The sequence below is a fragment of the Leucoraja erinacea genome, chromosome 11 (genome assembly GCF_028641065.1).
Source record: "Leucoraja erinacea ecotype New England chromosome 11, Leri_hhj_1, whole genome shotgun sequence".
In the NCBI taxonomy this organism is placed as follows: domain Eukaryota; kingdom Metazoa; phylum Chordata; class Chondrichthyes; order Rajiformes; family Rajidae; genus Leucoraja; species Leucoraja erinaceus.
Window position 1 is genome coordinate 6,807,803 of NC_073387.1, and position 27,914 is coordinate 6,835,716.

Sequence of the window (27,914 nt, forward strand, 5' to 3'; positions counted from 1 at the left end):
TTGGATCTTAAAATCACCACGGCAATTGTCAGCTGTTCACTTCCGCCACTTTCTACCTTCAGTTCCCTCTTGTAATTACCTCACTTTCTATCTTTTTTTTTGCCTGAAAATTTAGGTCGCTGTGCTTCACGGTCACCCCGACTCGCACAGAAAATTCTCAGCTCAAAAATCGGCCGTTTTCCATGTTTTTAACGGGTGGGAAAGTGCGTGTTTCCCCATTCACTTACATGTACCAAACTGAGAGATGTCCTCCAGTTAAAAATTTTGGTCACGTGAGGGGGGATCTACTCTCATTTGACCTTTGGTGAAATCACCCTATACTTACATGGAGGCATACACTCAGTAAAATTAATCAGGAGCACAGTTAAATTGATTTTACTGATAACTGAGGGGAAGGTGACAAGGAGTAAAATCAATTTCACTGTACTCCTGTTTAATTTTACTGATTACATGCCTCATCACCTCCCCCTCAGCCAACAATGAACCATTCTACATTTTCTTGAGCATCACCTGCTTTGATCTGTCGTTTTCACATCTTACCCTTCCATATCTCTGGACTCCCTCTCCCCTGACTTAGTCAGAAAAAGGCTCTCGACCCAAAATGTCACCCAATCCTTCTCTCCAGAGATGCTGCCTGATACTCCAGCATGTTGTGTCTATCTTCGGTATAAACCAGCATCTGCAGGTCCTACATAAGGGATGCTTGTATCTTTCCAACATATGGTTGGCACTTTTACAAGTTCTGCAAGCCAATACATTTATGATTGAGTATGTGAAGGGAGGATCTGCAGATGCTGGTGTACACTGAAGATAGGACAGGCAGCATCTCTGGACAGAAGGAGTGGGTGACTTTCCGGGTTGTGACCCCTTCACACAGAGCCAGGGGAGAGAGAATCTAGAGATATGAAAGGGTAAGGTGTGAAAACAACAGATCAACGCAGGCAATGATAAGGAAATGGAGAATGGTTTATTGTCAGCTAGTACGGCAGCAGGACATACATCATCTCTGGAAAGATGGAATGGGTGGTGTTTCAGGTCGAAATCCTTCTCCAGACAGAGTCAGGGGAGAGGGAGATTTGAAATATGGAAGGGCAAGGTGTGACAACGACAGATTGACTTCAGTTTATCCTTCAATTTCTGGTATTGTTTTGGACTTCGAGCTCCTGATGTTTTACTGCTTTGAACCCATGGAGAAACCAAGCACAGTATTGCTTGCAATTTTCATTATACCTAAAAAATGATATATTGTACTTGCTGTAAAGGAATTGCAGCAATGATTCTCTAATCCGGTTCTTGGAATGTCAGATCTGGCCTACGAGGATTGCTCGAGTAGGCCGTGCTGCTTTTCATGGAAGTTAAGAAGAATAAAAAAAGGAGCCGCATTGAAGCATCCGATTATTTTGTAAGATTTAAACATGGAAGATACAGGGAAACACAGGGAAGTGTAATATTGGAATCTTTAGCAAAACAATGTGTTGGGGTAACTCAGCAGATCAGGCAACTTCTGTGGAGGGATTGGACAGGCAACGTTTTTGGTTGGGACAAAGGGTATTTGTTGGCAGACGATGGACAAAAGCTAGAGATGAAAATGAGACAAAACTGTGCCAGATATGTTAAGAAGGGGAGTGAAATGTAAAGCCAGAGGGAGGGATATTGGTGGTTGGATACAAGAGGAGAGAATGGGAGAAATGGGTGCAGAGAGGTGGGGGGTGTTGGGGGCTCAAAGGCAGAGGGGGAATTTGGAGAGAGGGTGCTCCTTACACTTTTATACAGGGAGAATGTTTTCCCTTGCATCAGAGTGTAGAATAAGGGGCTGCAGTTTCAAAATAAACTGTAGGTATTTTAAGGCTGAAATGAGGAGAAATACCCCCAAAGGGCATAGAGGGTTAATTACTGACTGTGTCCAAGACTGAAATTAATAGATTTCTGAAAATATACAGTATCAAGAGATTGGAACAAAGTAAGAACACAAGATAAGGTATATCAGTCATGATCTTATTCAGCGTAGGAAGGAACTACAGATGCTGGTGTACTGAAGGTAGAAAACAAAATGCTGGAATAACTCAGAGGGACAGGCAGCATCTCTGGATAGAAGGCATGGTTGACATTTTGGGTGGAGACCCTTCTTCAGACTGTAGAAGGATCTTGACCCAAAATGTCACCCATGCCTTCTATCCAGATCTGCTGCCTGTCCCACTGATGATCTTATTCTGAGCAGTTTCATTGGGGAAAATGACCTACTCTTGCTCGTTATGTTCTTATATTACAATCTGAATTTTAGATCACCATTTAAAATGTAGTCAGCTTTGTAATATTGGAAATGTATTAGCCAAAACGTCTGCACCAAAGGCCCACCAACCGGAAGTTAACAACTTTTGTAACTTTAAATGGATTACCAGTGCTCTGTAATACTGTTATGTTCTCTTTCACATACACTGTGAAAGGACCAGAGGGACCAGACTTTTAATATCTGCTCTGATTGATCGAACCGCTAGCTTCTAAATCTAGTATGGAATTGAAAGATGTGTTCATAATGTGTTAAGACATTGACAGCAGACCTCTGAGCCTGACAGTGCTTTAATTCTAAAAAAAAAAACATTTTATTAAAAAAAATAATTCTATGAGTTCTCTCATTTCTGAAGATCATTAACAAATGTAAAATTTTTGGTGCGGTGCATATCCCTGCTTTTCCGCGCTCTGCCACTGGTGGGTTTGACCCCCAACCTTCAAATTCCCGTTCCAAAACTCTTCAGCATCCATTCCTCCTTTAAGACGTACTTTAAACCATACAGTTCAACTTGACTGTCACTGGCTCAGAGTCTGTTTACAATCATGACAGATGTGCATTTATATACAATGTATTTGTTAATCACAAGAGTTTTGGTCCACTCACCTTTGGTCAAGACTGCCTGTAACCCCTATCAGAATTATTTTACTTTCCACTATCCCCACTTCAAAATCGATTGCAGATCTTATAATTATTCAAAGATAATTTCAACAGCACCATAGTGTTAAACAAATGAATAAAATAATATATATATTCATATTGTTAAAAATCAGATTAACTGCACAGCTAATAAAGAAATGGTTCACAAGCCTCAAGCCAGACCAAGTTGAGATCAGACAATTCCAACTGATTAATAACAAATACTGCATATCAGTATTTATGCAAGAAGTTATACTCAAACGACGTTACTGATAATTAACAAATTATTAACCAATTTTCAGGATGCAAAAATAAGCAACACATTTATTTTTATGAAAATTGTCAAAAGCTTTCTCAATTCAAAATGTTAAATCTTCAAAAAGGACATCTGCAAATTCGACTGTATTCGGAATCAGGGCACTAGCCCAAGTTCTACAGTCTTGTCTAAAATTACCCAGCCATCGCATTCATTGACCAAGGAAATCTGTTTGCAGGTCATTCACCGAACTTCGAAAGTAGACAAAAGTGCTGGAGAGACTCAGCGGGTGCAGCAGCATCTATGGAGCGAAAGAAATAGGCAACGTTTCGGGCCGAAACCCTTCTTCATTCACTGAACTTCGTTGGGAGGTCCACACACACACACACACACATAGATTCTGGAGGCAGACCTTGTATGATGCACCCCTCGGTTCCTGATAAATTCTCACCTGCAGCAGTCCAATGTTGAAAATTACTGTGTAGGAAGGAACTGCAGATGCTGGTTTAAACCAAATTTCACACACAAAAAGCTGGAGCAACACAGCGGGTCAGGCAGCATCTCTGGAGAAAAGGAATAGGAGACGATTCGGGTCGAGACCGTTCTTGAGTGCCTGTACAAGATACCCCAAAAATCCATCAGTGCTTGCTGATCTGTACTCGTGAACATACGGCGACATTCAGGAGCTGTGGGTTGGGGAAAAAAAGTAGTAAACCATTCTGTCTAGCTGTTATCAGCAAGAATCTCCAAATGTTCCTCCCAGAACCCATCTCCAATGACATCAACATGTAGCGGGAGAATCTTTTTGCGAGTCCTTTTAACCATGACATTTATTCCTTCTGGTGCATCTGGAGTTGTGGTCTGTTTATCAATAGTTTCTTCAACCTTGAGGAGGAGCAGGAGGGAGAAAAATCAAAATAAAATTAAATTCTGAAAGTACCACTTTAGATTAGCAATGATAAAATCCTAAAATTTAAATCATAATCTGACCATGTTTTAACTTTATAATAAATATAACACCAAACAGGCAAAGGATCGTTCGACCCAAGATTGCTTGATCAAAGATCATTTTCAGCTCTTGAACTCATCGCAAAGACCATTAATTTGCCTCTTGTAACAACTGAAAGTACTCGTTTTGAAAGCTTTCCCTTGAACCTTTGTTACAGCTCACTATAATCTGGATGAAAATGATCGACCCAGCCTTTCCTTTGTGTAAACCACAATATTTGAATCCCATCAAATTGAATCAGGATTCAATTCAACTATTTGGAATGGTATTACAAAGCCAGTACTTATTGCATAGGATGGTCATCTATTTCTTACATACTCAACTTCAAGAGAGGAAAGACTTTCACTGAAGTGGTAGGTTTCACAATCAAAATAATTCTTCAAGAGTTTGATGATTCAGTTATCTATCTTTGAAGTGCAATCATCAATTTAATGTAGAAAACACTGCAGCTCATTTACACACTGCAAACCCTCATGAACAATGTGAAAATCAAGAGGCAACAGAGCAAATAAATCTCAATACGACATTTCCTTGTGTTGATGACATGCCTCCATGACCTTAATCTAGCAGAAATTAAGTCATTGTTTTTATTTGTAAGTATTGTCTCTACACTCACATATAAATACAATTACCAGACTGCTTTTGTAGAATCTTGATACACAGCCTATTACTTATAAAAAAATGGTAGCACATAGGGCGGACACGAGCCTCAGGATAAGGAGTTACCCATTTTGAGAAGAAACCACTCGACTAAAGGGTTGTGAGAGTCTTGCATTTGCAGCCAAGAGCTGTATCTGCTGAAAGTTAGATTTAAGTCTTGGGAATATCAGATGTTTTTGGCTTCAGCCAAGAAAGTAGAGTTGACCAAAGATCAGATTAACCATGATCGTATTCAGTGGTGCAATGTTCTGTGCTGACAAGCCTCTAATATTTTCTTTACTTAATCTACAGAGAAAGTCCCATCGCTGTTGTGCATTTCCTCGGCATTTCCTGTGCATTTCCATGATGGAGCTCTATTATATCACTGCGGCACGGTGGCACATTGGTAGAGTTGCTACCGTACAGCGTTTGCAGCAGCAGAGACCCAGGTTCAATCCTGACTACGGTTGCTGTTTGTACATTCTTCCCGTGACCGTGTGGGATTTCTCTGGGTGCTCCGGTTTCCTCCCACACTCTAAAGACTTACAGGGTTGTAATTAATTAGCTTGGTATAAGTGTAAATTGTACCTAGTGTGTGTGGGATAGTGTTATCAAGTGCAGGGATCGCTGGTCAGTGCAGACTTGGTGGGCCAAATGGCCTGTTACCATGCCGTATCTCTACACTAAACTAAAAATCACTTTGTGCAAGTAGCCAGAACACTTAGCAGCCGAACACCCCATCTTTAATAAGTCAAATTATATCAGTAGTAGCACAACAGAGAAGGACTTTGTTGGTCCAGGAACATAACTGGAATATTTTCAACTCAAGTATTTTCCAAAACCTAGCACGAGTCATACCATTCCATACTTGCTAGTGGAAAACAGAATTTTGAAAAAAATCACCACTTGATTTGATCTCATAAACTTAATAAACCAATGAAATAGCCAAGTAGACTACCTTGGAATGATACTGAAACTGTTTTTCAATAATGTTGTAATTTTGATTAACATTACAGTCCTCACCTTTTGCCCTAACAGTACAGTTCCTTTCCTAAACATTGCAGATTCCTTATTATAATTAATATTGAACTCCGAAAATAAAATTTCATTTTTGTCTCCTGCAAGAGTGCCCTGCACACAAAAAAAAGTTACAATTTTAAAAGCAGTTTTATACATACATAGCACATAACAGACTTTACATAATAAGTTTCTTGTGAGTACAAACGACAGCTATTTTACAGAAGAATCGCAGAAATGAAAAAACAGCTGCTGTTGGTGATGATTATTGAAGAACAAGGTGCTGTCAATGGCAACAGGGGAATATCCTGCTATGCCCCACACCTTTAAGGTCTTACTAAAGCAAAATACTGCAATGTTAAGAAACAAATTAAAATAGAAAATACTAGATAGACATAGCAAGCCCGGCAGTATCTGTAGAAAAGAAAACTTAATTCAGGCTAATTATCTGCTAAGAGAATTGAAAAATGTTCAAAGTTTAATACTCCTTTAAGAGCGCAGTAAACAGCGGGGGTAAGTTCATTTCAAAATTTGGTTGAAGGAGAAAAGAAACATTAATGGGACAAATGGGAAAGAAAGTAGAATAATCAACAGAATTATACCCTGAAATTATTACACTCAATGAAACATCCCTAACATTAAGATGGGGCATTGATCCACTCATTAACAATGGCTTAGTTTACTACACCCATGAAACCAAGAACAAAGGGCTTAGAGTACATGTGGCACAGAGTATTAAAATGATATTGATTTTGATTAGTAGGACTGGATGTTACAATCCCTTAGGTTTTTCACTACAATTGACATTTGGTATTCCAGCAGGACTAAAGCCGGGTCTCTGGTGCTGTGAGGCAGTAGGTCTACCATCTCCAGTTTTGAAAAGGTTTGATAATGTGGGGGTTTTCTTTATAAACAAATTATAAAACTTGTGTCAAAATTAGTCAGTCTGAAGAAGGGGCCCGACCCGAAACATCGCCTATGTTCTCCAGATATGCTGTCTGACCTACTGAGTTACTCCAGCACTCTGGGTCTTTTAAAAAATAAATAAACCAGCACCTGCGGTTCCTGTTTCTACTTCGTAATTTTAGTTTAGTTTAGAGATACAGCGTGGAAATGGGCCCTTTGGCCCACCAAGTCTGCGGCAACCAACAATCACCTATACACTTGGTTCTATCCTGCACACTAGGGACAATTTACAGAGGCCAAGCGTCGATAGAAACCGCAGCACCTGGTGAAAACCCACGCGGTCACAGGGAGAACGTGCAAACTCTGTATAACTCGGTACAAGCGAACCTGGGTCCCTTGCACTGCAAGGCAGCAACTCTACCGCTGCGCCCACTGTGCCGCATAAAGTTGGAGCATTCATGCTGGAGCACACAAGCAAGGTGAGAGCATCTTCAGCCAATAAGCACAAAAGTATCATGGCCCAGAATTTTCCAGCAGCAAGGGCAAAGATTAGCTCACAATTATGTCTCAGACATTAATGCACGTATATGGGTAAGTGGGTAGACAATTTTCTGTTCTAACCCATTATTCAATACATTCTCTTTGCATTTGAAAGGTTGCAGCAACTTTGAGGGTCAGTTACGTCCAGTTTTCCATTTTCTATCTGCTTGTATTTGAATCGTCATTTCACTAGATCTGTTACATCCTTATAATTCAAAGGTCTGACATTCTGCTTATTACAACTGACAGGCCTGCTCCCTCCCACAATAGTTTACATATTATTCTTTAACACTGCCTATGGTGAAACCCAAACAAGAGATACACTTTTAAAAGCACAAGCTATTTATACAATAAAAGCATAAGCTTTTAAGCTACATCAAAATATACATACAAAAGTTTGAAAACACATAGTTCCAGCCCACATCATACGCCAGTGTTTCATACCTTCAGCCTCTCTTCAGCTTCACAATTGGATAAACCACCTTGCTGCACAAGGGCCCAGAATGTTGTGTTATAAAGATTATTGATATGACCTATTGATGAAAGACTTGGAGTTAATGGAATTTAATACAAACATAAATATTGCCCAGTCTTGTAAGAACCCAGCAGGTAGAAAAATTCAGTTGAAAAAAAAAGTCTACAAACACTCCAGAGGGTAGAGCTGCGGTGTACCAACCTACCAATTGGAAGCCAATTTGAGACCCTGTTTTACCATTATGGTCAATAAACTGAGAACAAAAAGTCTCCCCATCTGTACAGTGGGGTCTTGTCTGTTGGGCCAGCAGTTAGGTCAATAAGCTGCCTAGTGCAAATGCTTTACAGCATCTACTGTGAAGGCAGGTTGGCAAGGGTGGGGGGTAAATTTGTGATTTGGTGAAACTGTATTGTATGTATAGCCTCCGAGAATGTCGGATGGAGTTTGGTACGGATCATGTATTGTATATATTTATTTCTCGAATAAAGTCTATTTAAAAAAATAATAATAATAAAAAAAGGTTTGCCCAGACTTGCTGCAACACCAGACTTCAGTACAAATAGCTCTAGACATCAACATCCTCAATTCTAGAACCACCATCCCAGCATTCATTCACAAGCATTAACCATGGCTCAATGGCAAGACATCAGAGGGCCTTGTTCCTTTGCATGGCTGCCTATTTGCATGACCTTTAAGCAGCAGTAAAGGACAGTAAAAGTATTGTCAAATTATCAATTATACATTTTGCTTTAAATTGTTGGGCAAAACATTTGAGCATACAAAAAAGTACATTAAAAACACAAAAAAAAAAAAAAATAGTAAGCCTCTTACAGTCAGCCTGTCTCCAACTTAGGTAGTCCCGGAGGTTTTGGTTGCTGGGATATAGAACTACTCTCCCATCAAATCCAGGAGGAAATAAGAGAGATTGATCTTTAAAGAAATCTTTCCAGTAGAAGACAAAGCTGGAAGAAAACTGGGAGACCACATGGCTTATGAATTTGCTGTTGGGAGAGGAAAGAGGTATATTAAACATAACAAAAGTTGACTTTTATTTGTTATCGGTTTTAGATTGCATGGGATTCTATAAAAAGATTAGATACCCCTAGTATTTCAGTAGATAAATGCAGACCCGACTAGTCCACTGTTGGCAGCACATGGAAATTGCTGTCTCATGGAGGAACCAGGCAAGGGGTACTAGGGATGACTTTCAGGAGAATTTGGAGAAGTAAATGAGGAAGACAGGAACAGAAGGAAATGATAATGGGGTTGAATGGAACAAGCTGAGAGGTGGATTGGTGGACAATAAATAATACTGTAAATCAATACGTTTCCATGCTGTATAACTAACTCCAACACACTGTAAAGTCAATTGGCTTATTTCTATGTGCCAGGTGTTACCGTATGCAATTTGAATAGGGTAGACTTTAGAGATACAGCATGGAAACAGGTCCTTAGACCCGAGCCCAAGCTGACCAGAGATCACCGCCAATTTTACCAAAGCCAATTAACCTGCACACTCTAGGAGTGTGGGAGAAAACCGGAGTATCCAGAGAAAACCTACATGGTCACAGGGAGAACGTACAAACACTGACAGACAGCACTCGTAGTCAGGTCTTTGGTGCTGTGTGGCAGGAGCTCTACTGCTGTGCTGTGCAGGTTGATCCTACGTTAGATGCCCAGCGGATGCAGTGCTATCTGATTCCTATTTTGGTGGATTCAGTACGTCTCAAAGAGTAGAGCAAAAAAAAAAAAAAAAAAAAAATGCCTCAGTTGCTACACAATAATCTGTGCTCGGAAATGGTGACTGAAAATGGATAAAATGGCTTTTAATAAAATCTGACAATGTGCACTTTAGCTACATGTGATTGTTTCTATTCCAAATCTCAAATTATGGAGTACAGAGGCAAGTAAATAAATGATGGGTCTTTGTCACAAACATTATGGTGGGCACTGTTAATAGCCTCAGATGCTCAATGTTTCAGAATAGACTTGGGGGGAAGATCACATGGCAAATGTCTCTGGTGGAGATTGTATTCATTTAACCCTGCATCGTAAATATCATGTCCTTTCATAACCCAATACACACATAGCAGTGTCACTCAAGCATAACAAAAGAGCTTCTGAAAAGTGATTTATTGCAAAGGAAACAACTCATCTGTTCATCTGTCAGTCATATCTCAGTTATCAAATTATTTGGTTACAAGGACAGATTGAATAGATTAGGCTCATATTCACCTAAATAGGCGAAGCTGTAACAAGAGGCTCAAATGATTTCACAATTTTTTCTTGATACACTATAATCTTCCTGGTTGGGCATGCTATAAACAGACAGATTAAAGATGGATGTTCAGGGTTGATGTTAGGAAGCAGATCTACTACACCCAAGAACAGTTTAAATGTATTGATGGTATAATGAAAATAGATTCATTATTAAGGATCAGAAGGAATATAGATTGAGGATGGATCAAAGGCAACAGATTCAAGAGATAAACACACGCCAACAGATGCTGAAATCTGTAGTCCCAACAACTCATCAGCAGGTTGAGACGCAATGATGGAGGGAAATAAATTGTCAACTTCTCGGGTCATAACCCTGCATCTGGTTCAAGAGGTTGACTTATCCTACTGCTATTCTAATGATAATTCCTGATCGTCTTTGGATAAGCTGACAGATATTTCTTCTAGTTTGTAACTAATAGAAACTCATCAAACTAATAGAGCTCATCAAAAATTCAATCAGTAACATTAGGCCATTACAATCTTCCCTGAAAATCTCTCTAGTTTTTCCCTACATGGGATTACACAGGCACTGGCTCGTGCTTTACACATGCTTGGTTTACATGGTTTTAGAATAACTACCAATTAAGTCCAATTATTACCAAAGTTTAATTAACAAACTCCTATTTGTGCCTGGCAAACTTACACATCAGCTTTCAAAGTTATCATGCAAGTTCAGTTTTGCTTAACCTGTTCACTGTCAAGTTTTCTTTTTCTATTGGCCCATATAATCGGTGCGACACTGAATAGATTAACAAAAAGAAAACTCAAACAATTGTCTGTCACTGTTTATTTACTGCCTTTGGGATATATTTTCCAATTAGGTAGCAAAGACAGGTAATTTTCTCAGTTTATACTCTGACAGTTAGCATCATGCATTTCATTGTACTGATGGCAGGGAAACCTTTTATAAAGTCGTATCATGTGATTTACCCTCATTTATTTCAATTTGTGGCGTAGTCGTGTGTGGGGGCTGGCATATTAAGCACTGCTTTTCAAGCCTGTAACCCCTGCGTAAAACACAAGGTGCCTGTATACCCTTAGCCTTGTTGATGCTATAAATAAAGCTGGAAGGCCTCGCCACCAAATTATACCTTGCTCTCCTCTTGAACCAGTTACTTCTTTTTTTGAAGACAAAGCTATACTCATCGCTTTGGCCGTATGCAATTACAATGTCACTCAGTTCTTCCATGACAGTCAATGCACACTTGGTCATCAAATGAAGGGCCCGCTCATCATTGGGCTTTTTGAAACTGTGCTGATCGGCAAACCTAAAACCATGAAACACATAAAAATGTTTGAATACTGGGTTCGAAACAGCAATCATCACATGTTGGACTAAAGATATAAAGCAAACACAGTTATGCACAGTGCAAAACCTTTGACTCTATAGAGAGAAACACAAATTCAGCGACAGGTGAATTTTTGTAATGGATGGTAAAGTAATGATGACTTGAGGTTTACAGCACTGGCCAATTTTCTCCTCTGGAACTCCATCCTAATATTGTTGCCAGTAAACATCAGTAAATATTGATACAGTGTTAATAAAAATGTACTGATAAAGGAGTGGTATTTGGTAATATTCTTGGGGAAGGTTTAAATTATTTTGGCAGGGTGGGAAACAGGATACATTCAGAAGGGAGTTTTAGATAAAGATTAAGGTTTCAGGAGAGTAGTATTTAGGGAGGGAAAATACAAAAGTAACAGCACAGGACGATGACATGTAACAATAACCTGGAATGCATTGATAAGGAGAAGAGAATAAAAGTGTAAAATGTACTGGCGGATAGAAGCAGAGTAAGAAAAAAAATGCTGAAAAGCATTTAGTCAAATGCACAAAGGCAGTCCTAAGGAGATGGATAAGTTGACAGCATAAATAGAAATAAATGGTTCAGAAAGGGAACAAGCTACAGAACGCATCACTTCAAAGATAGATTCAAAGATTCAACTTTAATTGTCATTGTCATTGTACAGTATAGAGACAACGAAATGCAGTTAGCATCTCCCTGGAAGAGCGACATAGAATATGATTTCAATAAATAAATCTGTTTACATGCATACATTTTCCTGTGGCGGGAGTGTCCGGGGGGGCGGGGGGTGATTGGCAGTCACCGAGGTACATTGTTGAGTAGTGTGACAGCCGCAGGGAAGAAGCTGTTCCTGGACCTGCTGGTCCAGCAACAGAGAGACCTGTAGCGCCTCCCGGATGGTAGGAGGGTAAATAGTCCATGGTTGGGGTGAGAGCAGTCCTTGGCGATGCTGAGCGCCCTCCGCAGACAACGCTTGCTTTGGACAGACTCAATGGAGGGGAGCGAGGAACCGGTGATGCGCGAGCCATCGTGTCACAAGTAGGTACCAGAGTGAAGATTACCACATCTAATATTTAGTCTACTATACAACAATTTACTGTCAACTCACTTGTGAAAATTTCGGCCATCCAGTCGAACCACAACCCAGCAGTTTTGCAGACAGGTGTCATCAGCTTCAAAGTTACGAACATATTCAAATTTACTTTTAGCCATTGTTCTGCAAGTAGTATGTGGTGGAACCTTTAGGAAAATTCGTTTAACTCCACTGGTTCTCCTAATGCACCTGAAAAGACCAACTTGAACACCAGCTCTTGATAGTCGACCCAAATAACAATACTGCATTGGGCACCCTGCATGGTAAATAAATATATTGTCAAGTTCCAGAGGTCACAGTACTGCCCAGGTTTATACACCATACTGCTTGTACAAAATCCCTTCCATAAACATCAGTCAAATTATTTTAATCATACATGAGGAGAGGGGAGATGCCAATTTCATAAACATACACTTTTGCTTATTGTCACTGAACAAAAATAAACCATATACAAATGTATGAATGAATGAATAAGTTTATTGGCCAAGTATTCACATACCTGTACAAGGAATTTGCCTTGGTGCTCCATCGCAAGTGACAACACTGACAGTCAGGAATGACACATAAAACATTAAACATGAATAAATAATAAAACATGAATAATAAACAATAAAATGTAAAATAGTTAGATAATAGACAATAGACGCAGGAGTAGATCATTTGGCCCTTCGAGCCAGCACCACCATTCAATGTGATCATGGCTGATCATCCATAATCAGCACCCCATTCTTGCCTTCTCCCCATATCCCTTGACTCCATTGTCTGTAAGAGGTGTGTATAGCTCTTAGCAATACTTTGTTCATGGATCACAGATGCCATGTTGTTGACACACACACACGCACACACTAAATCAGACATGAGCTTGTGTGAATAAATGTTAGTCAGCAGCAGAATGGATGAGATTGCATGTCCATGTCCATGTTTCAGTGCAAGCTAATGACCCCTGGTCCAAATCATTCAGCAGCAAACTATTTGTAGAATAAATGGTTGAATGATAACTTATTTTACATCAACAAATAAGAAGCTGTAACCCGCTTTCCACAAGTGAGAACAGAAAACAATTACTGAAACATTATTTTGTAACAACTCAAGTGACAAAATTAAAAGTAGCTCAATCATGGAAATATGAAACAAAAATGCTGGAAATATTCATATATGGCACCATCAGTGGCAAAAGAGCTAATGTTTCAGATTGATGTCAATTTAACTCATTTCTATAAACAGTTCCATACCGAGTGTTTCCAGCAGATTTTGTTCTTATTTCACCTCATAGTTGATTTTTGATTCCCCTTATTTGCAGATATGAGTTTAGGTTTAAGATAGAACTGCTGGAAAAATCGGTAGACAAAAATGCTGGAGAAACTCAGCGGGTGAGGCAGCATTTATGGAGCGAAGGAATAGATGACGTTTCGGGTTGAGACCCTTCTTTAGAGTGGTTTAAGTCTGTATTGTTTTCAGTGTTAACTAAATTTATCAATCAGTTTGGGTCCCCCATCAAAATAGCAGGGAGACATATTCCCTCTGGTAGGGGCATCAAAAATAAGACTTACGTTTAGCAAGTAGGTTTAAGGGCGATACAAGGAGAGTTTATTTTGAAACACAGTGGGCGACACCTGAAACTCACTGCCACAGGTGGTGGTGGAATCAGATCCCATCAATAAGCAAGGGGGACAGTTAGACAGCAAGTCATCATAAAATAGGGACCCAATGCAGGTAAATGAGATGAGAGTAAATGGTTAAAAAAAACTCAGCATGAACTTGCTGGGCTACAGAGTCTTGTTTCTTTGCTCCCAATGATTATATAACCAAAATATACAGCGAAGACTAGCTCAGTGGGCCCTGCAGTGTGCATATTTTTCTCTTCAAAATGAATCACTAAAATTAATCATCCTGGAAATGGGGGGGGGGGGGCGTGTGGGGGGGGGGGGGGGGGGGGTGCGGTGGAGGAAGGTGACGGGTTAGCTTTCTCATGGATAGGAGAGGCTTAAAGGGATATGGGCCAAATACAGGCAAATGGGACTAAGAGGCCTGTTTCCTTGCTGTATGACTGATAAAGAATAAATAGTTAATTGGGGGAATAGTTCATTCAATTATGCACTATCCCATAATAACAGCTGACAACAGCTGTAAAAGCTCCACACCTAAATTTCAACCAATTTAATAGCTTGGCCAATTTTAATTTAACTCCATACTAACACAGTGAAACCAAATTCTCCTTTATCTACTATTAAAAACCATCACATTTCATCAACCCAATATTACGTATTGCTTGAGATGTCAATCTCTGTGCAAAATAATGTAAACTATGTCAATCTCAATAGGTAAATTATCTCCTTACCCTTTCCTTGATATTCCTTAAATGTGAATGCTAAAATTGCCCCTAAGACGAGGCCACACTTGCGGTAAATAATCGGCACCTTAGCGCAACGGTAGAGTTGCTGCCTTACAGCAACGGTAGAGTTGCTGCCTTACAGCACCAGCGACCCGGGTTCGATCCTGACTATGGGTGCTGTCTGTACAGAGTTTGTAAGTTCCCTCCATGACCGCAGGAGTTTTCCCCAGGTGCTCTGGTTTCCTCCCACAAACCAAAGATGCATAGATTAATTAGCTTCAGTAAAGGTTGTAAATTGACCCTAGTGTGTAAGATAGTGCTAGTATATGGGGATCACCGGTCGGCGCAAACTTGGTGGGCCGAAGGAACTATTTCCGTGCTGTATCTTTAAATTAAAAAAAAACAAAATACAGCTTGAGACAGAAGTCAAGATGAGAGAGGCAGCCGTATTGCAACAAAGAGGCATACTTTCAATGGATACTTTAAATGTAACAAATTAGCAAAATAAAGCGTGCTCATGGGATGGCTGCTGCTGGAAGTAAACCATATTAGTTGTGCAGGTGTTTCTGCTGTAACATAGTTGCTTCCTACTAAAACTTGTGCCATAGGGAGTTAGGGGCTAGAATGTTTCAGGTTATCAATAACAAAGTTATTTCTCCCTCAGGAATTACAAAACTGAATATCTTTTCAATTACACCAAAGCCTGTTAGTTACATTGCTTAATACAATGTTGTTACGCAAGTGTCAATACGAGTAATAATAAATAAGCTTGCCGATTTCAACGGTGAGCCGCTATTAAAGTAGCAACTGTGTTCTTGCGAGAATGGTGCCCCGATAACTGTGAGATGGTTACATGGAATCCAGAACCCCCGCCCCCCACACTCCACGTTGAATTTCCAAAGAAACTTTTAAGTGGTACTCAAATTGCCAAACTAAATTGTATTATAACTAATTAACCCATATAATGCAAATAATATTCCGCAATTGTAGGAATATTTGCAACAGCAGAACAACTTGTATTCTGGAACCATTTTCAATGAAAACAATGACTGAAAACAGACAGAATTTACTTTGTATCTACCCTAGCCCGAAGAGTTTGATAGTCAAACTAGGGGGGTAAAAAATGGCACCCTTATCTGACACCCAGTGGGCAATATTCACAGTATATCTTTGTGCCCAAACCCAAAACAGTTTGCCCGGCCCAAAGTCACCACTTACCCATCCAGCAACAATCGCCCTGGACTGAGTTAGATTGCCTTAACGTACCCACCCCACAGCAATCTCCCCAGCATGGTATCACTCACCCCAAGGCCGCCTCACATACCCTTCCCCTTCAGCCATGCTGGTAACCCCCTCAATCAGGCTGAACCGCATCAGCAGCCCCCCTCTGTAGGCTGACTCCACACATCCTCCCTCAGGCAAGACTGCCTCACCCAATCCCTTCCCCCAGGTCAGACTGCCTCTTCCCTCTCACGCCAAACCACCTCACCCACTCTCCCTCTTCTCTTGCCACTGCCTCACTTATTACCCCCATCCAGATTGTCCCACTCTTCCCCATTAGGCTAGCCTGCCTCAAACCGCCCCCTTCCCCTTCTTCCCTCAGACCAGACAGCTTCACTTCCCCCTCTCCTCTTACCCCTTCCAATCTCAGGCCGGCCGGATCACCCCACTCTCCCCTATCCCCTCCAACTGTTGCCTCCACCCCGATGCCGCAAGTGGGAAGTCACAGACACCCTTGAGATGCCCCCAGGCACTCCCTGCCGTCAGTGAGGGTCGGAAACCCGGGTCAAGCTTGGCCTGGCCTGGTCACTCCACCTACCTACCATACCGTGCCGCGCTGGCCTCCACACACGCGATTGCCAGCCCGCCCGCACCCGCTCCAGTAATGACGGCCGCGCTGCACAGGTCGGTTCTGGTTGAGTCAGTCACGGCCTCACCGCCTGATCGGACGGTTAGTCCGTCCCCGTCATACATACCGGTCACTCATTCAATAATTCGCGGCCGCGCCGCCCGCCCGCTCCGTCGTTCATTCATTAATTCCACTGACACTCAGTCCCCGCCCCCGCGCGCGCGCGCCACCAGAGCACCCCGGGAGCTACCACGCCCACAGAGGGTAGAACTATCCCCAACACACTAAACAAATCAAATCAATATCAAAACCATGATATCAACCACCAACACAGATTTGCCAAATCAATATTTATCCCCCATTCCGACATTGCATGACCCGAGTTATATATTTTCGCTGTAATACTCCCACCCCGTGTGAATTTTATCCCCCCCACCCCTCGCCACGTGGCACGGCGCGGTAACCAGGGGCAACGACGGCCGCCCGTCGCCCCGCCCCTACTGTGGACGTCAGGGGCGCGGGCCCCGCCCCCCGGGTGACGTCACCCCCCCTGGCGATTGTGACGGCGGCCGGGGCACGTGCCGGGCCAATGATTTTCAAAAAGGTTCGATCCGTTTGTTACCAACGAAACAAACCCAACAAAAGGGCGAGTGAGTGAGGGTGGAGTGAAGGAGGACCCCATTGACTGAGATCACAATAAAATAATGATCACAATGGAGGCATCTCTGAATAAAACAATCCAGGTAAAAAAAGGGAGGCAAAAGAGGAGACATTGCAGGTGAAAAACGGCAGTGACAAACGTTGGCAGGCACAAAATTAATTTTTTGGAAAGAAAGGAGGGTAAAATGGGGCAAATTTATCCCAGCCACCTCATCCTAAACCGCTGGAGCCCAATACAACATTTGGTCTTTTTCTCCCCTCTTAGTCGAAATAACAGTTTGTAAACTTAATATTTGGTGCTGACATCTTGGATGAGGGGTCAAGTAAAACGTTGTCCAAATTGATATAGTGGTCTCAAACCATTTTTTGCCTGATCCAATGTGTCCTCTTTGTATTTTTGCATTTTAGCCATGAATTGCTACAGTATAATTAACAAGCTAACGTTTTTAATTTTATGTATTGGATGTCTGCTCTTTACTTTCACAGGAATTATTATGTCATTGTTGTGACTGCTCCTCCCCGAGGATTGAGTGGAGGGGGAGAATTTTTGTGTGGCAAGGTTGTAAACTTAACGTGTTGCTCCACAGTGTGCATATCTGTACAGGCTGGAGAGCTACTTCAACCATCAAGAGCACGTTACTATACAAAATAAAGATTTAGCATTGTTTAAGTATCATTTGAATGGATGGATGCATTGTTTAGGTAATGTTAAATCCTGTCAGATATTAAACCTGCTAACAGAGAAAATTCATGCTTGCAAAAACTTAGTCTCATCAAAAAGCCCAGATGGTTCCTTAAACAAGCAGATGCAAGTTTAATAGGTATATTTGGTATCTGAATCATGAGTGGTGAAATAATGATTCAATTAGTGTTGATTGTTAATCACGAGAACTATATCTACACATCCCTTTGTAACTGGATTCTCAACCCCCATCAACAGAACATAATCAGTATGAATTGAAAATACTACTTCCTCCTCGATAACCATCAGCACAGACCCCTACTCTATGCCCATGACTATACTGGACACAGTTTCAACTCTGTCTTTCAATTCACCAACAATGCCACTGTTGTTGGATGAATTACAATAATAATGAGTCAGAGTATAGGAGGAAGATCGATCATCGGATTGAATGGTGCCAGAACAACGACCTTGCTCAATGTCAGTCTGAAGAAGGGTTTCGGCCCGAAACGTTATCTGTTTCCTTCGCTCCATAGATGCTGCTGCACCCGCTGAGTTTCTCCAGCATTTTTGTGTAACCTTAAACCAAGGAACAGATTGTTTAGAAGAGGAAGGCTGAGGATCCACAAACCTGGCCTTATTGATGGGTTGGCGGTGAAGAGAGAGAGTCAGCACATTGATGCAATTATAAAGAAAGCCCATCAACGCCTCGGCTTCCTTTGAAGTTTGAGGAGATTTGGTATGTCGACAAATACTCTCTTTAACTTCTACGGCTGTATGGCGGGAGAGCATAATAACTGGTTGGTAGACATAAATGCTAGTGAAACTCAGCGGGCGAGGCAGCATCTATGGAGCGAAGGAAATAGGCGACGTTTCAGGTCGAGACCCTTCGCATCATGGCCTTGTTAGCGAACTTGAACACCTACAAATGAAGATTTCAAAAAGTTGTGGACACTGCCACATCCATCATGGTTACTGACCTCCCCACTATTGAAGAGATATAGAGGAGGTGCAGTCTTAAAAAGACATTCAGCATCATCAAAGACCTCCCTCTCCCCCAGGCCATAAACACATTTCACATTTCATTCAGAAAATGTTCCAGGAGTTTGGAAGTCATGGCCTCTAGGTTCAGAAACAGTTTCTTCCCAAGAACCATTGAGCTATTGAACACCACAAACACCAATCGAACTTTGAGCTACAAAGTGTCTTGGTTGCACCAGGGAATTTGGGTTTTTGATTTGATTTGCATTATGTTGGGATTATTTTTATTTTTTCAACTTTTTATTTATTACGTTATCTATTGTGTACTGTGTTTACAAACCTGTTGCGCTGCTGCAAGTAAGGATTTCATTGTTCGGTTTTGGGACATGTGACAATGAAACACTCTTGACAATAGTATTGTTCAAGAAGGAACTGCAGATGCTTGAAAATCGAAGGTACATAAAAATGCTGGAGAAACTCAGCGGGTGCAGCAGCATCTATGGAGCAAAGGAAATAGGTGACGTTTCGGGCCGAAACCCTTCTTCAGACTGATCAGTCTGAAGAAGGGTTTCGGCCCGAAACGTCACCTATTTCCTTCGCTCCATAGATGCTGCTGCACCCGCTGAGTTTCTCCAGCATTTTTGTGCACCTTTGACAATAGTATTGTTGCTTTTGTGCTGTACTGGATATCCTATTGGCGTCATCGGTCAGTCAGGATACTCCAAACAGTTTAGGTGGGATGACATGCTTACTGAGGGATAATCAATTGTGATGTAAGCATTGCAAATTTATTGAGTGATAATCTATACGTGATTACCAGAAAATCAGACAGTCAGTGTGGCAATTTATAATTTCATATTGCTGACATTCTTGTATTTTGTGTGGAAAAGAGGTGCAGGTGAGACTTGAACAACGTCACATAAGAACTGTCAAGGTAAAGTTATAAATGCTTTTAAAGGCATATATTTTATGTTACAGTATAATTCAGATCATGTTGAAAATTGAAACCAGAATTCTGTAATTTCAATAGTTTTGAGTAATAATCAGACTTCCAATTCCTTTCACATTGCTCTTTTCCCAAATGCATGGTACTTTTGAAAGGCATCAATTTTAATCTGCTTTCTTTAACTATGCCAAGCTTGCTTCTGTCTGACATTTGTAGGTTCAAGAATCAAAAGTATGTTATATTTTATTACTGGAAGAATCCTGAAATAAATGTGAGAAACGTTTACCTAGAAATGGTTTCATGTAGTGCCATATTTTTCAGCCATGTGCATTGGGGAAGAATCTTTTTGGAAGTGAAATATAGCAATATGGCATTCCAGTGAAAATTGTGTCACAGGAAAATACAAGCTTGTGCCACAGAGTGGTGATATTTTACGTGAATTTAAGCAGACTTTTGTAATCGTTTCTCATTATCTTTCCAGCACTTCTCATTAGTTCCAGCGCTGAACATTTTTTGGTTATTATTGCTATTTCAAGGGAACTTTAGACTCGCTGTGGAAACAGGCCCTTAGGTCCACTGAGTCCAAACCAACCAGTGATCACCCCATACACTTACACTATCACTAGCGATAATTTTACCATGCCAATTAACCTTCAAACTTGTACGTTTTGGAGTGTTGGAGGAAACCGGAGCTCCCGGAAAAAATCCACACGGCCACATAACTCCAAACAAACAGCATCTATTGTCAAGATCGAACTCGGATCTCTGGTGTTTAGCAGCAGTAACTGTTGTAGAGTTAGCGCTGTAACTCTATCACTGTGCCACAGTGCCACCCTAATTCTCAGAACTTACAATCTTTATTTGACCCGAAGCTACCCACACAGCTGTACATACAGACAAACAATGGAAGTATGGCACTTGGAGGTGTGGGCTCCAGGTTCAGCTCCCCTTCAGGGGATCCTTGCTCCCCTTCCCCAGCGTAACTTCAGCTAACTTTCAACCACATGGGAGCAAATGTGAAGAGCTTAGAGCAAGGCTGGTGTTTCAAAGAGAGATCAGGGACTGCTGTGTCTTGTGCCGGTCTTAGCTCAATTCTGCTTCCCTGATCTGAAATACTTACTAATAAATTTTATTAACCGAGGGAATTCACCTCTGCCATCTTGGCAACTGTGTAAATTCCACCTCAGGCCAATGACAACATGACACTGGAAAAATCATGCTCAGCTGTTACATTCTTGATCCAGCAAGCCCCCTGGTACCTTATTCATCATCAACAGCGACTTCAATCATGTACTCCATAAATACCAACACGGCCAATATCTGGCATCTTTATCGGATGGGCTCAACAGTTTTTACGCCTGTTTGAACAAGCAAACACATCCCTGCATCTTCAACTGGCTCTGTCCCATACACCTCAGAGGCAGTAGTCAGATCTGCTTTCTCGAGGGTAAACTCTTGATAGGCGGCTGGCCTGCATAAAGTCCAGGACAGGCAGCAATAAAATTGTTTACCAATTAACAGACCACAGTTTTCGTCAACCTTTCACTTCAACAGTCTACTGTCCCCCATCTGCTTTGAGGAACCTTCCATCATTCCACTCCCTAATGGAGTACCTCTCCAGTGACTTGTCTCAATTACTATAGCCTAGTAGCTCTAATATCGACCATAAGTTGTTTGGTAGACCAATAATGGCTCAGATCTGCACCAATCTTCTGGACAATCTAGACTTGTGCGATAGTCTACAGTGCTCTTGCACAACACTTGGCTCTGGACCATCTTGAAAATAAAAACATCTATGCCATTCATTGACTACAGCTCAGCCTTTAACAGCATAGCACCGAATAAGCTCATCCCTAAAATTGGCAGGAGCTTGAAAGCACAGACATCAGAATTAAAAACAGCTTCTTCCCCACTGCTATCGCATTCCTGCACCAATCATTTCTTTGAAACCCTTTGAAACCCCTTAGCAGAAGTGCTGTTATGTACACCTAGTCTTAACTCATTCAGTTACTCCATTATTGTACTTTAATATTTGCCCTACTTTGAATTGCACTGGTATCTTGCGTCGTTATGTATTGTATTTATCATACTGCATACTGTTTAATCTGTCAGCTTCATGTGAACAAGGAATTCCATTGCACCCTGGTGTATATGACAATAAACATACCTAAACTGCATCTGAATTAGAGCATGAATTTCCATACATGCTGTTTGTGTAGTGACCCGTTTGACCAAGAAAAAACACTGCACGGTGTGAATCTTATGCTGCAAGTATTGGTCAGCCACAATAGAAGCATTGTATTCCATGGAGCAATGTTGAAATAACTACCCAATAAATTTGGTTTAGTTTATTGTCACGTGTACAGTGAAACGCTTTTGTTGCGTGCAAATCAGTCAGCGGAAAGGCTATACATGATTACCATCTAGCCATTCACAGTGTACAGATATATGATGAAGGGAATGTTTAGCGCAAGATAACGTCCAGTGAAGTCTGACTAAAGATAGTCCAATGATCTCCAATGAGGTAGACAATAACTCAGGACTGTACTCCATTTGTTGGTAGGGTGGTTCAGTTGCCTGATAACAGCTGGGAAGTAAAGGGCCTGTCTCACGAGCATGCGACCTGCATGCGGCAAGCGCGACCTAAAGGGCCTGTCCCACGAGCGCGGCAAGCGCGACCAAACCAGAAGCGGGGGCCGCGCGGAGGTCGAATGAGTGACATGAAGTTCGAGCGAAGTCCGCGGGATGTACCACGTCGAGGCGGTGCGTACGGCGGTGAGGCAGCTGCGGGCCGGCAGGCCGTTGCCGCGCGGAACTTTTGAACACGGGTCAGTTTTTCGGAGCCCCGCCGATGTCGGGACCAGCTCCGCACTACTCCATAAGGCTCCGCCGATTGAAGTGGGACCGGCCCCGCGAGGCCGTATGGCTCAAGCGACCACGTTAGGTCCCGCTTGCCGCATGGACTCACATGGGTCGCGCTTGCCGCATGGAGTCGCATGCTCGTGGGACAGGCCCTTAACTGTTTCTGAATCACGAAAATTTAATTTTATGAAATCACTAAACATATTCAGTACGTTGCCGAACACACTGGAATTTAATTTTGAACCCTGGTTTAATTGACCTCAGCAACTTTGGGTGGGCTCCATTCATTTTATCTATATTACTAAAAGTCTGATATTGACCACTTCTTGTTGTTCTGTATATTGATTTTAGAAAAAACACTGCCACTTACGGCTGTGATTTTTGGCCATCTTACTCAGAGTCCCCCTCCGCTGCTCACGACAAGAGGATTTTTTCCATCGATGAAAACTAAGAGTTATTTGTGTTTAACAAATGTTGAGATTCTCTCTCCTGTCAATCACACCATGAAGGCCATGCCCCTTCTGGTGGGAGGGGGAGGGACTATAAAACCCAGAAGTGTGGGTGTGGCTCAGTCAATCTCTGCAAGATGGGGGAGCGAGAGAGAGAGTCATGTCTCTCAGTCTGAGCTGTGAATAACACTGAACACATGTCTACTAAACTGTGAGTGGTTTTACTGACCTGTCAGTGTGACCTTAATGTGGTTTGAAAATATAGTTTGGAAATGCTAAAACTGTGTTGCCTTTGGTTTGGAAATGCTAAAGCTCTGTTGCCTTTGGTTTGGAAATGCTAAAGCTCTGTTGCCTTTGGTTTGGAAATGCTAAAGCTGTGTTGCCTTTGGTTTGGCAATGCTAAAGCTGTGTTACCTAATTAAAGTTGCCTTGCCTAATTAAGGTTCCCTTGCCAAATTAAGGTTCCCTTGCCTAATTAAAGTTGCCTTGCCTAATTAAAGTTGCCTTGCCTAATTAAAGTTGCCTTGCCTAATTAAAGTTGCCTTGCCTTCTATATAATTAAAAGTTTAATCTTGACCACTTCCTGATTGCGCTTTATACTGATTTTAGAAAAAACGCTACCGCGTACGGCTGTGATTTTTGGCCATCTTACTCAGAGTCCCCCTCCGCTCATCAGGTGCTGAGAGATTTTTCCCATCAATGAAAAATAAGAATTATTAGTGTTTTAAAAATGTTGAGATTCTCTCTCCTGTCAATCATGCCATAAGGCCACACCCCTTCTGGTAGGAGGGACTATACAAATCAGAAGTGTGGGCGTGGCTCAGTCTCTGCAAGATGGAGGAGGGAGGGGTCATGACTCGCTGTCTTTAGTGGCCTTGCACCCTGCTTGAAATGGTATGAAACTGCACTTGATTTTGGTGGCCTTGCACCCTGCTTGAAATGGAATTTCAAGGAATAGCCGTGAGTCAACTGCCAGCCCACCAGCCATGAGTGAGTGAGCTGCCAGAACAACAGGCTTGAGTGACTGAGCCGCCAGCCCAAAAATCCATTTGGCCCACAATGTCCATACTAGCCCTCTGGAAACCAGTCCCTTCAGTCCACAACACCCATACTAGCGCTCCAAAAAGCCCCCCACCCCCCACTAGCCACCAATATTAGAATTGGTGAAGAGGTGGAATATTGCATTGGGGGACCAGCCCTCCTGTGTGATGCTGGGACCCAACGGGTCCCACTTAGTCTAGTGACATTTTAAACCTTTGAGCCTCTCGTGGTTCCACCACGAGCTGCAAAGCTGCAACTGTAGACACAGCAGATATGATGGAAGACCCCCAAAGAAGAACCAGAAGACAATCTTCCATTTGCAAAACCTGTCTGAGGGATCAAGTCGCCATATTATTAACTATACTCTCCAAGAAGCAGTGTTACCAAAGTATATATATTTTTTTGTGTGTACTTATGTGTGCGTGCGTGTGTATGTACAGTGCATTCAGAAAGTATTTAGACCACTTCACATTTTCCACATTTTGTTACGTTACAGCCGTATTTTAAAATGGATTAAATACATTTTTTTTATGATCAATCTATACACAATACCCCAGAATGAAGAAGCAAAAACAGGTGTTTACAAATTTTTGTAAAGTAATTAAAAAGAAATAACTGCAATATTACATTTACATAAGAATTGAAACCCTTTGCTATGACACTCAAAATTGAGCTTGGGTGCATCCTGTTTCCATTGATTATCTTTGGGTTGTTTCTACAACTTGATTGGAGTCCACCAGTGCTAAATTAATTGGACATGATTTGGAAAGGCACACACCTGTCTATATAAGGTCCCACAGTTGACAGTGAATGTCAGAGCAAAATCCAAGCCATGAAGACGAAGGAATTGTCCGTAGACCTCTGAGACAGGATTGTGTCGAGATATAGATCTGGGGAAGGGTATAAATCAATTTCTGCAGCATTGCAGGTCCTCAAGAGCACAGAGGCCTCCATCATTCTCAAATGAAAGATCTTTGGAACCACTAAGACTCTTCATAGAGCTGGCCGCCCAGCCAAACTGAGCAATCGGGGGAGAAGGACCTTGCAGAGGGATGGCTACTATGACAGGGTTCCTCTGTGGAGATGGGAGAACCTTCCAGCTATATCTGCAGCACTCCAATCAGGCCTTTATGGTGGAGTAGCCAGACGGAAGCCACTTCTCAGTAAAAGGCACAGGACAGCCTGCTTGGCGATTGCCAAAAGGCACCTATATACTAGACATATATATCTATACTAGACTAAGTGGGACCCGTTGGGGTCCCCAACGCAATATTCCACCACTCACCCATAACCCCCAACTGCACAGGCACAGCTCAATTCCACTAATCCCCAGCACTCTCTCCCCCTCCACTTCACCTCCCACTTCTTTCCACTCTCCTCCACCCCTCCCCAATCCCTCCCTCACCTCTCTCTCTCTCTCCTTTCCTCTCCCCTCCCTATACCTTTACCCCCCACCTCCCCCACTCCTCACCTCAGCCGTTGGCACGGATCCTAGGCTCAGCCCGGAAGCACCAGAACCAGAACAAGGGGTCACAGTTTAAGGATAAGGGGGAAATCTTTTAGGACCGAGATGAGGAAAACCTTTTTCACACAGAGAGTGGTGAATCTCTGGAATTCTCTGCCGCTGAAGGTAGTTGAGGCCAGTTCATTGGCTATATTTAAGAGGGAGTTAGATGTGGCCCTTGTGGCTAAAGGGACCAGGGGGTATGGAGAGAAGGCAGGAACAGGATACTGAGTTGGATGATCAGCCATGATCATATTGAATGGCGGTGCAGGCTCGAAGGGCCGAATGGTCTACTCCTGCACCTATTTTCTATGTTTCTATGTAACCTGCGGCCGCGTGGCATGTGGACAGGGGGGGGAGAGCTCGGAGGAAAGACGGCAGAAGAGCCAAGGGGAGAGTGGCGTATCATGAAGAAGGGGCAGGGGCCAGCGAGGGGGACCAGAGGGGAAGGAGCTGGAGCTTCGCGGCATTGTCATGGCGGTGCATTTGGGACTCACAGCGGACGCTGGACGCTCTCCTCCGCCGGGAGCAGATTCTCCACTTTCTGTTTGGTGACATCTCCCGCGCCGTGCTGGGTCGGGCTGCTTCCGGACCCTCCGAGAACTGTCCGGTTGGAGATCTCCACCGGCCATCCTCAGCTCCAGTAAAGATGCCATGGTTGCAGGTAGGGGCGGACCGTCCAGTGGAGTGACAGGAGAAGAGACCAATCCACGCGGCGCTGACTGGCAGGAGAGGAGATCGATCTATGCAAGCGCGGTTTTTAAGATTTTTAAACCTCACTAACTTTTACAATAGACCACCGATCGGAAGGAAACTTGGTGCACTCGCAGCACAGGAGAACGGTGAGTGAGCTGGCGAAAAGTCGTAGCGCTATCGCTTACCGTTTTTGCTCAAATAGGAAAAAAATGCGCAAACCAGAAGAGCAGAAGATCAGTGTTTTAGTTATGTAAAGATTACACTAAAACTTGTTTTTTTCTGTGTGCGTGCCTGTCTGTGATCACTGATTCGGTGATGTTGTCAAATTACGCCAAAACGGTACACGATAGCGCTACAATGTTTGGACCACCTTGCTCCCAATTGTCATATGGTGGTCTGTATCAAGTTTAGTTCAGATTGATGTTATATTTACAAATTATTCAGACTATTAAATTTACAAAACCCCAATCTGAGAGAATTTTTTTCCCCTCTGCACTGGCACTTGCGTCTATGACATCACAATGGGATTATAGCCCAGCTCGCTACAATGTTGCTATCCCAGGACACTGAGTCCTGCCTGCCCTAGCAAGTGCAATCGCAAGCTACAATGTTGCAATCCCTTTTTTTTTAATATTCCTGGCAGCAAGGATTTTTTTTTAAGTTTAATGAGGGAGGGTGCATTTTTTTTTAAAATTCCTGGCAGCAAGGATTTTTTTTAAAGTTTAATAGGGCGAATAAGGGGAAATGAGCCGCCCTTGCGCAGTTGGAGGCTATGGGTGAGTGCTGGAATATTACGTTGGGGGAACGGGTGGATATTGTGTTGGGGAATGGGTTGTGTTGGAGGACCAGGCTGTGGGTGAGTGGTGGAATATTGCATTGGGGGACCAGCCCCCCCCGTGTGACAGGAACCCAACGGGTCTCACTTGGTCTAGTGCATTACTAAAACTCTCATCTTGTCTGTGAGTGAGTTTGCGTGTCTGTTTATGCTCATGCTTTTCATGGCCTGAACTACGCCAAAATGGTACATGATAGCGCTACAATTTTTGAACCACCTTACTCACCATTGTAATGTGGTGTTGTGTATCAAGTTTTGTTCAGAGTGATGTTATATTTTACAAGTTATTCACATTTTTAACTTTACAAAATTCCAATTTGCGAAAAATTCTTCCCTCTGCACTGGCAGTTACGGCTATGATGTCACAATGGGATTGTAGCCTTGCCTGCTACAATGTTGCAATCCCAGGACACTGAGTCCTGCCAGCCCTAGCAAGTGCAATTGCATTTATTTTTAAAGTTTAAAATGAGGGAGTGTGAACAAGGGTAGATGAGCAGCCCCTGCGCAGTTGGGGGCTATGGGTGAGGGTTGGAATATTGCGTTGGGGAATCGGTTCTGTTGGGGGAATGGGTGATTGATGGAATATTGCCTTGGGGAACGGGTTGCTTTGGGGGACCAGGCCTCCAGTG

General features: G+C 42.4%; 2 protein-coding genes across 6 annotated transcripts in view; one reads left to right on the plus strand and one right to left on the minus strand.

Annotated features, from left to right (window-relative positions):
* Window positions 1–3,221: 3,221 nt before the first annotated feature.
* On the minus strand, window positions 3,222–16,629 carry thg1l (tRNA-histidine guanylyltransferase 1-like). Its single transcript, XM_055642604.1, has 7 exons — window positions 16,609–16,629; window positions 12,464–12,704; window positions 11,140–11,316; window positions 8,600–8,769; window positions 7,738–7,826; window positions 5,854–5,961; window positions 3,222–4,067 (listed from the first exon to the last, which is right to left on the minus strand). The coding sequence occupies exons 2-7, from the start codon at window positions 12,694–12,696 to the stop codon at window positions 3,906–3,908; spliced, it is 939 nt and encodes a 312-aa protein (XP_055498579.1). The 5' UTR covers window positions 12,697–12,704; window positions 16,609–16,629; the 3' UTR covers window positions 3,222–3,905.
* Window positions 16,630–17,168: 539 nt separating this feature from the next.
* Window positions 17,169–27,914, plus strand: part of LOC129701432 (transcription factor SOX-30-like) — an 82,837-nt gene continuing 72,091 nt past the window's right edge. For 4 of the 5 annotated variants that reach the window (XM_055642607.1, XM_055642609.1, XM_055642608.1 and 1 more), the window contains exon 1: window positions 17,169–17,372. In XM_055642607.1, coding sequence (XP_055498582.1) covers window positions 17,334–17,372 — 39 coding nt within the window. In that variant the 5' untranslated portion in view covers window positions 17,169–17,333. Of the gene's footprint in view, window positions 17,373–19,823; window positions 19,887–27,914 lie in introns of those variants that run through there. The other variant, XM_055642610.1, reaches the window with a different exon arrangement.